This window comes from Eretmochelys imbricata, chromosome 18 (assembly GCF_965152235.1).
Source record: "Eretmochelys imbricata isolate rEreImb1 chromosome 18, rEreImb1.hap1, whole genome shotgun sequence".
Taxonomy (NCBI): Eukaryota; Metazoa; Chordata; order Testudines; family Cheloniidae; genus Eretmochelys; species Eretmochelys imbricata.
Genome location: NC_135589.1, coordinates 349,878 through 366,857, shown reverse-complemented (window position 1 = coordinate 366,857; position 16,980 = coordinate 349,878). Strand labels below are relative to the sequence as shown.

Genomic DNA, 16,980 nt, shown 5'->3' with positions numbered 1-16,980 from the left:
TATGCCCTTATTCCTTGTGCTTGGAGAACATAAAACCAGGCATGTCTGAGCACCTGGCAAGCCTGAGCAATTCCCCTGGTGTGGCCTTGTGCAAGTGAGTCATTGAATTGTAATTCCCTTGCTGGAAAATGGCTGTGGAATGGTTGTTCGACACCTGCCCATTGGTTAGCTCCCTCATTCTTGTCTCTGGGGATTTAATATCTGGGTAGTTCCCCAGCTCACAGCGTATTTTAGTGACAGCCATACAACACAATCTCATAACTTCATATGCAACAATGATATACATATTTAGATAGAACAATGGCATTTAGCAGATCATAACCTTTCCCACAATACCTCAAATGGCATGATTTATTTGAAATATCACAGTTATATGTAAATGATGAATATGGGGTTTACAGGGCACTCTCCTGAGATATAGAGTGTCACAGGTGCATTAACAGAGGCATTGAATGCAAGCCATGGGAGGTGATAATACTGCTCTACTCGGTGCTGGTTAGGCCTCAGCTGGAGTAGTGTGTCCAGTTTTGGTCACCAGTGCATAGAAAGGATGTGCAGAAACTGGAAAGGATCCAGAGGCGAGCGACAAAGATGATCAAAGGGATGGAATGTAAGCCATATGAACAAAGGCTGAAGGAACTGGGTTTGTTTAATTTGGAAAAGAAGAGACTGAGGGGGGACATGATAGTGGTCTTCAAATACTTGAAAAACTTCCGTAAAAAAGATGGAGAAAAGTTGTTCTATCTTGCCACAGAGGGCAGGACAAGAGGCAATGGGTGCTAACTACAGCATAACAGATTTAGATTAAACTTCCTAACTGTAAGAACAGTCGGAGATTGGAACAGACTACCTTGGGCAAAGGTGGGCAAACTACAGTCCGCAGGACCGTCCTGCCTGGCCCTTGAGCTCCCGGCTGGGGAGGCTAGCCCCTGGCTCCTCCCCTACTGACCCCCCTCCGCCACAGCCTCAGCTTGCCATGCTGCCAGTGCTCTGGGTGGCAGGGCTGCAAGCTCCTGCCGGGCAGCGCAGCTGCCAGTCCTGGTGCTCTGAGCGGCATGGTAAGGGGGCGGGGAGAGGGGAGGTTGGATAAAGGGTGGGGTCCCGGGGGGCCTTTCAGGGGGCAGGGGTGTGGATAGGAGTCAGGGCAGTCAAGGGAAAGGGAGCGGGGGGGTTGGATAGGGGATGGGGTCTGGGGGGATGGGCAGTTAGGGACATGGGATCCCAGGAGGGGGCAGTCAGTGGACAAGGAGCAGGGGGGGGTTGGATGGGTTAGCGGTACTGAGGGGGGCAGTCAGGGGGTGGGAAGTGGGAGGGGGCAGATAGAGGGCGGGGGCCAGGCTGTTTGGCCACAGTCTTCCCTACTCGGCCCTCCATAGAGTTTCAGAACCCCGATGTGGCCCTCAGGCCAAAAAGTTTGGCCACCCCTGGCCTAGGGCAATTTTGGGAGCTCCTTCACTGGATGCTTTCAAAAGGAGGCTGGATAGCTATCTGTCTTGGATGGTTTAGACAAAACAAATCCTGTATCTTGGCAGGGGGTTACACTAGATGACCCTTGCAGTCCTTTCTAACCTTATGGTTCTATGATTCTACCCTATAAAGGAGAATCTTGTATTTTTAATATAAAAATGTGACTATTCCACTGAAGCACTGTAAAGGAGAGAAAAGTCCATATGACACATTTATACTGAATTAATTTGTGCTGTCAAGTATGTGCTTTAATATATTCTTGCAGTGTGACCAAGTTAACTTTCCTGTGGGAATCTTTACGGAAGAATTTTCCGACTCCTATGTGCATATATTCTCAACCTTAATATTACACTTTGGTGTTAACCAAGGAAAAAGAATAAATATCCTAAACGGACCCTTCTCCCGGCTCTTCTCTCTTGATTTCCCCAGTAAAAAGTGAGCTGTCCAGCTTCCAATTGCTCTACCCTCTTGATTCTCCTTACCTCGATTTCATGTGAATAACCCACTAACAGGGAGCGAAAAAGACTTTGATTTGATGTCCAGGGCTTGCTACATTCAGCCCTGAATCAGGGCCAGAAGAGAACTGTTAAGACCAAAAAATCCTGGTAGCCCTGACATGTATTTGAAGTGCATATTGTAATGAACTGCCATGGCTAGAGGTGTATTCTTTATACTGTTGAAAAATGCAATTTGGAGCAGTATTGTTGAAATAAAATATGATCATGGCCCCAAATTCTGTCTTCTGGTGGTACAAAAGGGAAGGAGAACTGCCCTAAGAGAGTAATTAACAATTCTCCTGATTTAAGAAAATCCCCATGTGGCATAAAGCCATGTTGCTGGGTCTATACTACCTTCATTTTTTCCCCACACCTCACCAAGCGTAGATGTTCCGGAGTAGAAGGGGAAAAGGGGCAGAGCATTCTGTGCTCCAACCAGCTGAGCATTTCCTAGGGAACTATTCTAACTAACACAATTCAGAGCAGCCAAGAGCCAACTCTAAGTTAAACTGGGGGCCAGTTCATTTCCCAGTCAGCCTCAGGATTAGAGGAGCAGGAAGGTGGCTTAAAGGTTTTGCTGGACCTGGGGGTTTGGTCCTCAGAAGATTCTGCATGTAGGCTCTTTTTCTCTAGCTCATAGCTTTTCAGGAATACTGTAGACACCAGCTAAATAGCTTTGGAACTAATGGAGAGGAGTGAGGTGGGGAGGGAGGGACACAATATGCACACCAAGTATGTTTTGTAATGGTATTCCCATAGAACAAACAAAGAGATGCTGATACTATTAGTGATTATTTCACTTCTTGTTGTCTAAGAGATGCTGATGCTGCTTTGTTGATTATGTTGCTTCACCAGGAAGTGTGACCCAACTAATTGGTTGCATGGCCAATGGATTCTGGAAAGAGGCATTGTAGGACTTAGGATATTATCTTATACTGTCAGGTCACTTTGCTGCATTGAATCAGCTCCTGCTAGACACAGGGAATCAGCTTTACTAATTTTATGTTATCTAAAAATAGGTCTTCCCCTAAATAGATTTATTGGAAAGCATGGTATAAGGAGTTGTCCAGACCAGGGTTTCTCAACCCGTGGGTTGGGAACCAAAATTGGGTCGCCAGAATGTTTCCAAGGGTTGTGTGGCAGCAGAGCTGTAACTGGGGTAGGGTGAGCAGGGCAGCCGCCCAAGGCACAAAGTTGAGGAGGGGCGGTAGGGAGGTGTGGAAAAATGACAAGGAAAACGATAGGGGGCAGAGCCCTGCAGAAGGCATGGTATTGCCACCCCTCTGCCCTGCTGCTGGCGGCGGTGCTGCCTTCAGCGCTTTCCAGCCCTTTCTCTTCTCTGGCCACCCAGCTCTGAAGGCAGTGCCGTTGCCAACAGAAGCACAGAAGTAAGGGTGGCAATACCAGGCATAATACAGTATGGTGGCTGCTCCAGGCACTGCAACCTCTGGGGTTCCAGCACCACTCAGATTTGGCCCAGCCGTCAGGATGGGTCAGGTAGGCCAAATTTGAGTGAGTGGCATTGCAACTATATGAACCAGGTCATACCTCCACTCTCACAAATTTGGTCTTTTAGAGGGGCAGGACCAAACCTGAGTAGTGCCTCAACTCTGGAGGTTGCAATGCCCAGAGCGGAGAGCCGAGCCAAGCTAAGCCAAGCCAGCTCCACAACACAGGACCTGAAGGAGCTGCCACTGTGATGTGAGTGCCAGACAGGACATAATCCCCTGGGGGACAGGACCCAACCAAAACCACTCCAGGGCCTCCACCCCCTGTCTACTTACTGGGTCGCAACAGGCCATGAACATTTACAAATGAATCCTGAACCCAAAACAGTTGAGAACCACTGGCAAGTTTTTTAAATTTTAAAAAGAAGCCATTTTTGATGATCAGAAAAAGCTTCTGAAAAATTTCATGAAGTGAAAGGCCATATTTACCAAATTCTCAAAACCACATTTGGGCTGATAACAAACATGAGAAATTTCAACCAAAGGGTAATTTTTTCACACCAAGTTAAGTGGCTGAACACATAGATTCACAAGAGATGTAGCTCTCATCCAAAAGACAGGTATAACTGCCCTGATGCTATTGCTCTGTATGCTTTTGCACCTTCCCTGCTTTTTATATCTCCTGTCCTCAAGGCGTCTTCTCATCTCAGTCAACATCTCTGACTAAAGAAGATTTAGAAGGGAATGCTCTTCAATGAACATATGTTGGGGAAGGGTCAACATGGTTTTTGTAAAAGGAAATCATTTCTCATCTACTAGAATTCTTTGAGGGGGTCAACAAGCATGTGGCAAGGGTGATCTGGTGGATATAGTATACTTAGATTTTCAGAGAGCCTTTGACAAGGTCCCTTACTAAAGGCTCTTAGGCAAAGTAAACTGTCATGGGATAAGAGGGAAGGTCCTCTCATGGATCAGTAACTGGTTAAAAGATAGAAAACAAAGGGTAGGAATAAATGGTCAATTTTCAGAATGGACAGAGGTAAATAGTGATGTCTCCTCAGGGTTCTGTACTGTGACCAGTACTGTTCAACATATTCATAAATGATCTGGAAAAAGGGTTAAATAATGAAGTGGCAAAATTTGCAGATGATACTAAACTACTCAAGGTAGTTAAGTCCAAAGCAAACTGTGAAAAGTTACAAAGGGATCTCACAAAACTGGGTGACTAGGCAACAAAATGGCAGATGAAATTCTGTGTTGATAAATGCAAAGTAATGCACATTCAAAAAAATAATCCCAACTATGTATATAAATGATGGGGTCTAAATTAGCTGTTACCACTCAAGAAAGAGATCTTGGAGTCATTATGGATAGTTCTTTGAAAACATCCACTCAGTGTGCAGCAGCAGTCAAAAAAGCTAACCAAATGTTGGGAATCATTAGGAAAGGTATAGATAATATTATATTACTTTTATATAAATCCATGGTACACCCACATCTTGAATACTGCATGCAGGGACTGTTGTCATGGAAGTATGCAGGGTCATTAATCATCTCCTGCTTTGTATGACTGTGACTTCCAGCATGTGCAGGACATAATGGATGGATTTCAGCAATGGGCTTCCCAAACTGGTCCGTATGCCCTCCCTCCCACAACTTTACAGGGAAACGAAAATCAGATAACTCTACTTCTCTTGTTGTACTGCTATCTCTTGTAGTATGAGTAAATTAATGATAAGGTAGTAGTTGTGTCCTGCTAAGTTGGGGCACCATCACTGTAATGGGAAGTACATTTACACATTTACCCAGGGTTCCTTCCCCTGTATCAGGCTTGCCTGTGCTCAGCTGCTGGGATTGACTTGACTGCAGTGGAGTCTCAAACAGGTCTTGGTTCACAGCATAGCTGGACCCCCTGGTCAAATGCCCCGTCCTGCTCCTCCACCTCCTCATCCTTGCTGTTCACACCAGGGACATGTGACTCGGGCTCCTCGGTGGTAAACACGGTGGTGTGCAGGGTGATGGTGGGGTCTCTGCCAAATATGACATGCAGCTCTTCGTAAAACTGGCAGCACTGGATCGACTCTTGGTCTCCCTGGCCTTCGGATATCTTGCCATGGTTCCTTCGCTTTCACGACATACTGCTGCCGATCCCTTTCCTACCCATTCTGCATCCCCTGTGCAGTCCACTCGAAGATGTCCATGTTTTACAGCTGCTCTATAGCTCTGTTTGCACAGCCTCTTCTACCCACAGGCCTAGGAGATCCAATGTCTCCTGTCTACTCTAGGCTGAAGTGTGTCTTGAACATGGAGCCAGCATGATCAGCTGAGCAGTTGCATGTAACAATGTAGAGCTGCTAGATGTGCTCACCAAGCTGGACAATCAGGAAAAGGCATTTCAAAAATTCACAGAGTTTTAAAAGCAGGGCTTCTAGTCTCCCTGTCCCCAGGGCAATGGAGTTCACAATTGCGACCAGAGCAGTCAATGTTGGGCATTGTGGGACAGCTGCCCAGAAGACTGTTATGGTTGACATAGGTAGTGCAGTGTCTACATTCATGCTGTGTTGTCCTCAGTACATTGACCATCGCTCAACGCCGCTTAAGGAGTTAGTGTTACTGTATTGACATAATGGATAGCTTATGTTAGTGGGAGACGTATTTAAGTGTAGACACAGGCACAATTAGGTCAATGCAAGGTGGCTTATGTAGACCTAACTTTGTAGTATAGACCAGGCCTAAGTGGATCCACACAGGGGGAAATTAATTTGGTCCTGTATATATAGGAATCACATAACTGAAATTCAGCAGTCTAAGACAGAGCACTGCAACTGTTTACCCTTTGTTACGATACTAGATCAGGGGAGGGCTCCAGCTGGGGGTGTGGACTCTGGGGTGGGGCTGGGGATGAAGAGTTTGGGGTGTAGGATGATGCTCCGGGCTGGGACTGAGGGATTTGGAGGGTGGGAGGGGGATCGGGACTGGGAAAGGTAGGTTGAGGTATGAGTGGGGAGGGTGGATCAGGGGTGCAGCCTCAGGGCAGTGCTTACCTCAAGTGGCTCCTGGAAGCAGCTGCATGTCCACCCTCCTGCTCCTATGCGGAGGCGCGGTCAGGTGGCTCTGCTGCGCGCTACCCCATCCGCAGGTGCTGCTCCTTCAGCTCCTTTGGCTGCGGTTCCCAGCTAATGGGAACTGTGGGGGCAGCACTTGGGGGTGTGGAGCGGAGCCCCCTGGCTTAGAAGCCGGAGGGGGTACACACTACTGCTTCCGGGAGCCGCACAGAGCTGCCCCCGACCTTGTTCTCCAGCTGGAGCGCTGGAGCAGGGCAAGCCCCAGACCTTGCTCCCCAGCGGGAGCTCGAAGGCCGGATTAAAATGGCTGGGAGGCCAGATGCAGCCCCAGGGCCGTAGTTTGCCCACCCCTGTACTAGATGGTGATTTAGGACAGGAAGCACAGAATATTGTATTCCAGTTGAAACTGCAAGGAGAAGGGATGTAGAGTGAATGTAATTCCCAAATTCCAACTAATGTAATGTGGTTTAGTTAGTGTGTAGAACAGGGATCCGGGTGTGAGGATAGAAACTCTTCCCAGAGTGCAATCTTGATGTGTGACTTGATGAGCAATCTTGGCCAAGTCGCTTCCCCTCTCCATACCTCCATTTCCTCATCTGTGATATGGGGATAGTACAATTGGTGCATCTTGTGTCTTGTGAGGTTTAGTTAGTTTGTCTAATTCTCTTAAAACACTTTAAGGTTTTTGGATAAAAGGTGCTATTCAAGAGCAAGTACTATTATTATAATATATCTGACAGCATGCACTTTCTGACAGGTAATTAAGACTTTTCATTTACCAGCCAAAAACCTCACACTTCCAATAGTGAAATACAAACTAACACAGCCTGAGGCATAGGTTCAATACAGACTTATTAGCAGGGATCCTAGCTTTCTGTAATTAAAAAAACCAAAATTCTCCAATAAAAAAAAATTAAAATCCATGATTTTCCGCAATTAAAATGAAATGCTGAACTTTAATTTCCCTAACGACAGTATATATATATATATATATAGGTATCAGTTGAACGTAATGTTTTATTGATATATTTACAATTTTTAAGCAAGTTTGATGCTTACCAGTGACCCATCCTGCAGAAACAAAATCAATTTGTTAGATTCTACGGTGCCACAAGTACTCCTCATTGTTTTTGCAAAAACTAATTTCCCCTTGCTAAATACTCACACCTTGTCAACTGTTTGAAATGGGCCACCTTGTTTACATTGGCCTTATTAACACTACAAAAGTGATTTTGACTCCTCCTTGTCAACCGTTGAGAATTGCCTACTTCCAACTTAAACTGAATTGGCTCGTTAGTTCTGACCCCTCACTTGTTAAGGCAACTTCCATCTTTTCATATTTTGTGTATTTATACCTCCCTAATGTATGTTCCACTCCATGCATCTGATAAAGTGGGTTTTAGCCCATGAAAGCTTATGCCCAAATAAATTTGTTAGTCTCTAAAGTGCCACAAGGACTCCTCGTTGTTTTTGCTGATACAGACTAACACGGCTACCCCTCTGAAACCTGTCACAGAGCATTGTTTCTTTACTGTTGATAGCCCTGCTGTTTCAGCCTCTTGTTTTTGTTTCTTTTCATTCAGTTTATGTTTAGCGCTTTCCATGTGTTCTACAACTGTCTGCCTTTGAACGTAATCCACACCTTGCTGCGTACAGAACAGCACACTACTTACTATCAATGTGAAATTTGTACTTTCCAAACTCTATGACATGGTCTTTAGGGGGTGATTTTTAAAATTTTTGGCATCTTTCCATAACTTTAATTACTCATGTCTGCAGGCTGAAGTGAAATTTGAGATGCATTAAAACATGAACCCCTATACATCACTGAGTAACCTCTATATGCTGGAAGCGAAAATCAGTTACAAGTGTGGGAGGTCATGTGCATTGAATACATGACACTGAGACTGTTAGTAAAATTTAGTTAATATACGTTTTTATTTTTTCACAAAATGTAAAAACTCAAGATTCTCTGTAAAAACACAAATTCTGCGTTTTTCCGCGGCAAATAGATTTCTAGGATCCCTGCTTATAAGGAAGAGCACTCTTTACTGAACCAAAAACACCCTGGGTTTTCCTAGAGAGTCTCTCATCCAAATGATGACCAAACCTTCTAGCCTTGTATGTTTGCTAGGACAACAACCCAAGGTGGAAGGTAATTGCATAGAAAAGTTCTTTTAACATCGTAAGTCATAACAGTGATACTTGAATAGTTTACTACTAGATCCTCCTTCTAAATATTGAATTTTTAAACTGTTCACCTTTTGAGGATGCTTTATTTTAATATCATTATTTTTATGTATATATTTACATTGTTTTAATTCCCACAATGTGCTTTCCAACCCTCTAAAAAAACATGGTTCCTTCCTAACCCAAATAGTTCACAGATTTTAAAAACTTCTTGTCCTTCTCCAGTCTCATTTGGCTCCTGTTGCTTTTAGTCCCATTCTCCATAATATTTTTCTATGTAGATTTTTTTTAATTAAGCTGATAATCCAGGCAGACAGTGAGGAAAGCATTACTGAAATCAGTTAATCTGTAAAATGTCTTTTATTTGGCTTCATTCAGGCCTGGCTGCAGTATAAAAAAAAGTTCTTCACCCAGGGCCTAGCCAGCTTTGTAAATTTCATTTTTGGAAAACTTAACTGTTCCCAAGAAACTACTAGCTCCCCTTCGCATTATGTCTGTTTACCATTCTGCCTTTTTTAACAGTAATATCTTATTGCTTGTTACTGCTTTTGAGTGTGAATGATAAGCATATATAATGTAATATTTAGAAGGGCATTAGTTTCTTCTTCAATAATGGTCAGACATGGCAGCCAAAAATAGATATTTGCTGAATTTTTTTAAGTGTACACCTCAAATGTTGTCTCTTCAGTATATCAGTAATGCAAAAACAGCAGCAGCAGCTTCACAAAGGCTTGATCTTTTTTAGTCCCACTGGAAGAGGGAAAGAGATGCTGACATTATGGCCAGGAGGTACAGAAGGGAGGAGCAAGTGGCTCACTATCATGCTCACCAAACCACATATTCCCCACACCTGTCCTGTAGCCTGCAGAGGCTCCTTCACAATTCCACAGGATTTGGTAGGGTACTTGCTCTATATTGATGACATCTTCATCATCTGGACCCATGGAAAAGAAGCCCTTGAGGAATTCCACCATGATTTCAACAATTTCCATCCCACCATCAACCTCAGCCTGGACCCGTCCACATAAGAGATCCACTTTCTGGACACTACAGTGCTAATAAGCGATGGTCACATAAACACCACCCTATACTGGAAACCTACTAACCGCTATTCCTACCTACATGCCTCCAGCTTTCATCCAGACCACACCATATGATCCATCGTCTACAGCCAAACTCTACGATACAACCGCATTTGCTCCAACCCCTCAGACAGAGACAAACACCTACAAGATCTCTATCAAGCATTCTTACAACTACAATACCCACCTGCTGAAGTGAAGAAACAAATTGACAGAGCCAGAAGAGTACCCAGAAGTCACCTACTACAGAACAGGCCCAACAAAGAAAATAACAGAACGCCACTAGCCGTCACCTTCAGCCCCCAACTAAAACCTCTCCAACGCATCATCAAGGATCTACAACCTATCCTGAAGGACGACCCATTACTCTCACAGATCTTGGGAGACAGGCCAGTCCTTCCCTACAGACAGCCCCTCAACCTGAAGCAAATACTCACCAGCAACCACACACCACACCACAGAACCACTAACCCAGGAACCTATCCTTGCAACAAAGCCCGTTGCCAACTGTGTCCACATATCTATTCAGGTGACACCATCATAGGGCCTAATCACATCAGCCACACTATCTGAGGCTCGTTCACATGCACATCTACCAATGTGATATATGCCATCATGTGCCAGCAATGCCCCTCTGCCATGTACATTGGTCAAATTGGACAGTCTCTACGTAAAAGAATAAATGGACACAAATCAGATGTCAAGAATTATAACATTCATAAACCAGTTGGAGAACACTTCAGTCTCCCTGGTCACTCAATTACAGACCTAAAAGTTGCCATATTACAACAAAAAAGACTTCAAAAACAGACTTCAATGAGAGACTGCTGAATTGGAATTAATTTGCAAACTGGATACAATTAACTTAGGCTTGAATAGAGACTGGGAGTGGATGGGTCATTACACAAACTAAAACTATTTCCCCATGTTTATTCCCCCCCCTCCACCCACCGCTGTTCCTCAGACGTTCTTGTTAACTGCTGGCAATGGCCCACCTTGATTATCGCTACAAAACGTTTTCTCCCCCCCCCCCCCCCCCGGGCTCTCCTGCTGGTAATAGCTCATCTTAAGTGATCACTCTCCTTACAGTGTGTATGATAACACCCATTTTTTCATGTTCTGTGTGTATATAAATCTCCTCACTGTATTTTCCATGCATCCGATGAAGTAAGCTGTAGCTCACGAAAGCTTATGCTCAAATAAATTGGTTAGTCTCTAAGGTGCCACAAGTACTCCTTTTCTTTTTTCAGAAGTTAATGTTGCTGAAAGCATCTGGGTTTCACCCTCATTTCCATAAGGAGTATGGCCTTTAGTTTAGTAGGGAAAACTCGTATGATGAAGTTTTCAATACTACTGAAAATTTTATTAATCTGTACCCAAGACCTCTCTTTCCAATGAAGACTCCGGCACTGTAGTGTGCACATCACAACCTCCTTTCAATGTTAGAACCTGTGTTTGATTGTGTGGGTTTGTGTATGCATCTATCCATTATTTTTTGTTGTTGGACACTGCGTCGCAGCTGTACCCAGATGTACACTCAGAATCTGAAAACAATATAAAAATGAATCTCTCCCAGACTTCTTTTATTTTTCTAGGTGCCGGAATGGATTCTACCTTAAAGAATTTAGAGAGAGAATTTTTCTTTAGACTTCTGCTACAATTTTCAAAGAGCCTGAGGGAGTTAGGTATTCAAATGATATTTAATTTCAATGGAAGTTGGGCACTTAGCTCCCTCCAACTCCTTTGAAGATCACAGCTTTTTAGTATACCCCATCTGAGATGTCACTGAAGGTAGATGTGTAGATGGGAACTTCACACTGAAGCTACTACATCAGAAATTAATATAGATTGCAAAGCAAAAGTGTGGGCTTTTTAAAATGATAAATGTTAAATTTGTTGGATTTTTTCTCCCCATGTGGTTTCTGGTTTGTGCCTTAAGGAGGATTTACTGATAGGAACATTTTCCCCATCCATCTACAAAGTAACTTGCAAAAGAGCCCTGCTCTGAAAAATTGGAGTGGGTTTGAAGTGGGTTTGATATAGTCATTTATAGTTTCATAAAAAGTTTCTATTAGATTTCTGAGGGGAGATGCTGGCTTTTGTGGCTTTGTTATCTCCACAAATACAACCCAAATCCAGAAGAGCATCTGATTTCAATGTTTTGCCAGAGTGAACATTTATTTGTCCTGTCAGATAGATGGTAGTGGTGATGGTGAAGATATTTGTTCTGAGATAAGCTGTACCTGGAATTTCCTCAGTCCTGGTCAAGTGGCTTTCTGTCCACTTCTAAATTTTTAATCTGGCAATTTAAAAATATGTAACTTTTGTCAGGCCTGCTGTAAATCTGTCAAAATTTTGACTTTTGTTATTCACACTTGTCTTTGCAAATTCTAATGTTTTCTAATGGTTTGATCAAAAAATATCAAAGATTTTTGAAATTGCTGATCATTTGCAAATGGAGTTAGCCAGTTCTTTTTACACAGCTTTTTTTTTGGGGGGGGGCGGGGGGGATCTGATTGTACCCTAGTTTTTGAAAATTATTACCAGGAGCATTTCTGCTGTACTTGGAAGAAACATAGCTGAATGAAGTGTATTAATGACTGTGCAGTGCTGTCTTTTCTTGCTGTTGTTAATAGTAATCGTCTTTTTCCCCCCTTTTCCTGCTGCCTTTTTCCTTCCTCCCCTTCCCATATACTTTTTGAATTTATTCAATTGGTCTGTGTATATTTTTTCCTGCCTTTTGCTTTTCTTTTATCTCCCACCCTGCTCTTGTCTTCCCCTCTTGCTTGCTTGTGTTCCATGTTGCCAGCTTTTATGTTCGCATGCTCATTATCACCCTTTTTTGTACTTCAAATCCCAGCAGCTGTCCAGCCAGGTCCCAGAGCACAGCCCTGTGGTTTACGGGACTGTGGAGAACACTCATCTCACCGCCAGCACTCCTGTCACTGCAACTAGCGACCCGAAGCAAGGTTTGTTAATGGATATTTTTTCCCTGGTATTTTTAGTCATTTGTCTCCTCTCTTATAAGTCTGACTTTTTATACACCTGTAAGCAAGCAGGGTGGCCAGTACCAGAAATAGAAGCTTCTCTTTTGAACCTTTGACAAAGCTGGTGTATTATTTATAGATTCATTGCAATTTGGCAAACAGAATTGAGTAAAAAGTGTTTCATTAAAATTCATTCTTCCAAAACATTGTTCCAGAGCAGCTGGTAGTGTGAACCTCCTTTTTCCTTCTCCAAACGATCCTTTCTTCAAAACCAGCAAAATTATTGCCAATAAAATGGTCACTTGGACAGAGGAACTTCTTAAGTAAATCATTTAAACATACATTTAGCCACAGAGATATCACTTACCCACCACATCGTAATGGTTCCTGTAGAGCTGTTTGTTCATCATGTCTTGCCAGCATCCTCAGTACATCTGTAGAAGATATTAATTAGAAAATTGTTATTGCTATTGTGCAAATTGTGCAGTAAAGGCTTGCCAAATTTCACTTTCTACTTAGAGCTATTTTCAAATTGTGCAGGTGAAAATGATTAAATTTAATTCTTCTCGTATCTAAAAAAATATGAATGGAGTTTTTAAAATTTGTATTTAAAATAGAAATTATCCTCGGACTTGAGACACTGCATGCAAGTTCCTTCCCACAATGAAATTTTACATCCAGTTAGAAACCCTTAAAAACTTGGGTTTATAATGTAAGTGCTATGCTCTGCAGTGTTAAGTGTAATTTGTAATATATAGACCGAGCATTCCAGTTCTCCACATTCATTCATAGCATTTAGGGTTCTGCCTACAGCCGTGGGTACTTGAAAATTGAGAAGCACTATCTTTTTCTTTGTGCACTTCCCAAAAGCTTTGTGCCTAAGTAGATTTTAAAAAGTTATTGCTAAAAGAAGAAACACTAACCACAAAAGAGTTAAAATTGTAGCCAGGGAGGAAAAAGAAGCTGGCTTTTAATTTTTCAGAGATACCATACATCCCGGTTCTAGCATGACCACTGGTTGACAGAAGGGGAAGTAAAATGTCCCTGAAAATGTTGCGATTGGCAGGCACAAATTAGATGTTTGTTTTTTCATCAGTTTAAGTATATTCTGTAAATGTAAGTGTAGAGTATTAAAATTCTATGTGTAAAAATTCCATATCCTTCCTTTATGAAAAAGTTGTGGATAAATTTAACATCATAGAATCATAGAATATCAGGGTTGGAAGGGACCTCAGGAGGTCATCTAGTCCAACCCCCTGCTCAAAGCAGGACCAATCCCCAATTAAATCATCCCAGCCAGGGCTTTGTCAAGCCTGACCTTAAAAACTTCTAAGGAAGGAGATTCTACCACCTCCCTAGGTAACGCATTCCAGTGTTTCACCACCCTCCTAGTGAAAAAGTTTTTCCTAATATCCAACCTAAACCTCCCCCACTGCAACTTGAAATGAATGAAACTGATGAAACATGCATGAAACTGATACTTGATTGCATTGGCCAAACATAGCACAAGTACTCCTTACTGCACCTTATTCCTGACCCCCAACATGGCTCCTGCTCCAGATCTGGACCCACTTCCCATCTCTGCAAAAGCACCATAATCCTGATCATCATGCTTGCGACTTCAGTCTTGGACTTTCTATGAAAGTAATGGTTGGTGATCCCTCAGAGTTCGAGGATGATTGTCTTCCATGAAATGATAGCCAGCTGTTGCTGGTGGATCTGCACATAACTCATAAGACCAGTCCGGGATCCACATATTTTGTCATAATTGGGGCAGACTTTTCCTGGTGAAAGGGGCAGATCTGGATTGTTGAGTTGTGCTGTGATGCATTCTTTCCCGTTTCTCCATTGAGTCTCATAATGCTGGAATCCTTGCCACAAGGTCCTTCTCCATTTTAGTCCATCGATCGGCTTGGGTTTCCCATGACTTAGTGGATGTTGTACTTCTTCATGTTGGCTTTGAGGGTGTCTTTGAAGTGCCTTTCCTCTCCCCCTCCCCGCCCCCCATTTGTTGGCCTTGGCCAAGTTATGAGAAAATGACCTGCTACAGGAATCGATTATCTGGCATTCGAAGAATATCACCAGCCCAATTAAGTTGGTAATGGATAATCATAGCTTCAATGCAGGAATTTTTGGCTTGGGACAAAATGCTGATGTTGGCGCATTGATCATCCCTTGATTTGGAAGGTCTTGTGCAGACAATATTAATGGGATCATTCAAGAGCCTTAAGGTGTCTATTGTACGTGACCCAGGTCTTGGCACTGTGCAGGAGAACAGGAATAATGATGGCCTGCTACATGAGAAGCTTGGTTTGGTTCTTGAAGTCATGATTCTCCAAAGACACATTTTCTCAAGTGCCCTAGCATATTGGAGGCGGTATTGATTCTCCTTTTTCAAAGTCGTCTTTCTGCGACAGATGGCTACCGAGGTAATGGAAGTGCTTGACATTATCCAGGTCTCATTCTTGATCTTTGATTGAGGGAGCAGAATTGTGGTGGTTCGGAGTCCATTGGTGGAGCTCTTTAGTTTTCTTGGTGTTGAGTGTTAGGCCTAGTTGATTGTAGGCCTCAGAGAAGATGTCAGATGTTTTTTGAAGATCTTCTTCCAAGTGGGTGCACAGGGCACAGTCATTCAGTGAGTGATTTAGTGATAGTCTTTGTCTTGAATGGGAGGCAATTGAAGTTGAAGGCTTGCTATCCATTCTGTATTGAATATCAAGTGCAGAGGTGAGCTTGTCAACGATGAGAAAGAGGGTAACAGCAAGGAAGATGAAGAAGAGGGTTGGAGCGATGACACAGCCTTGCTTGACTCCTGTCTTTAGTACAAAGTCCGTTTTTGATCATTTGGTGATATCCATCACGGACATGTTGTAACAGAGGAGTTGGAGAATGGCAAATTTTGGCAGGCATCCAAACTTGAGGAGAATTCTCCACAGAGCCTCACAACTGATGGAATCAAATGCTTTCATGAGTTTGATGAAGGCTATGTAGGGAGGTTGATGATGTTCTCTGCACTTTACCGTTCGCCAACTTCAGGAAAAGATCATATTCTTGGTACCTTGAGATGGTCTGAATCTGCATTGTGATTCTGGGAGGATTTCCTTGGCAAGAGGGAGCAGCCAGTTAAGAATGCTGGTGAGGATCTTTCTGGAAGTGGACAACAGGGCAATTCATTGATCGTTTCCACAATCCGATTTTTCTACTTTCTTGAAGATGGTCGTGGTCATGATAATGGAATCCCTATGGTCAGCTAGGTTTTCTTCTGAATGCCAGATCTTGAGGATTAGGGTGTGAAGCTGGCAAGCCAGTTCTTCTCCTCCTCCTTTGAAGATTTTAGCAGGGATACTGTCAGGTCCAGATGCCTTATTGTTCTTCATCTGTTTGATGGCTTTCTTTACCTCAACAAGTGTTGGTGGTGTTCTGAGGTCATCCTTAATAGGATGTTGGGGGATTGAGTCAAAAATGCTTTCATCAATATTGGAGTCACTATTTAGAAAGGTCTTGAAAGTTTTCCTTCCATTGTGCATTGACCAATTTGTTGTAAAATAGTATATCAAAGTGTGTGGTAGCTTTGTGATGTGAACAAATGGTGAATGTGATAGTCAATCTCATTTCCACTTGTGAGTCATCCAGGATTTGAAAACAACTTTCTTGTCATGAAACTACAGTACACTAGCCATTATTGAGAACTGTCCCCCCTCACATTTTTAATGCCTGTATTTCATTTTTAAATCAACAGTTTAAAGAATAGTTGCAGTAACTAGGAAGTGATTAAAACCAATTAATGATATCTCAGGCCTTGTCTAAACAGGAAAGTTTACCAATTAGACCAATCTAGTTATACCAGTATAATCCTCTGTTTGGACAGTTTAATTGGGTCCAATGTAAGAGTGGCTTTTTCAGTTGAATTTAGGAAGGAGATTTAAGCAACATGAACTAAACTGGGGGGAAAAAGCACTCCCATTGGAATATGAGTCTCCACATGAGGGGCTATGCTGGTATAACTATCGGTTTAAATTCAAATCTAAGCTTATACTGCCATAACTTTCCTGTGTAGATAAGCCCTCAGATTATATACAAAAAAAGAAAGACCAACGTTAGAACAGATTAGAACATAATTATATTACAAGTATAATTATAACTGATTAGGTACAAAAATGAAAATCCAGGACTTTGAGATATACTGATGATATATCACGAACAAGGTCAGCTCCCAGACTGCTGCACTGGGCAGCACAGCATGG

General features: G+C 42.8%; 1 protein-coding gene across 24 annotated transcripts in view; it reads left to right on the top strand.

Annotated features, from left to right (window-relative positions):
- The window catches only part of EIF4G3 (eukaryotic translation initiation factor 4 gamma 3), a 449,900-nt gene that overhangs the window by 259,509 nt on the left and 173,411 nt on the right, over positions 1-16,980 (top strand). For 18 of the 24 annotated variants that reach the window (XR_013348334.1, XM_077837081.1, XM_077837079.1 and 15 more), the window contains one exon: positions 12,610-12,718. Coding sequence is in view for 23 of the 24 variants with exons in the window: in XM_077837081.1 (XP_077693207.1) it covers positions 12,610-12,718 (109 nt within the window). In the remaining variant the exon portion in view is untranslated. The remainder of the gene's footprint in view (positions 1-12,609; positions 12,719-16,980) is intronic. The other 6 variants (XM_077837080.1, XM_077837077.1, XM_077837070.1 and 3 more) reach the window with 1 other exon arrangement.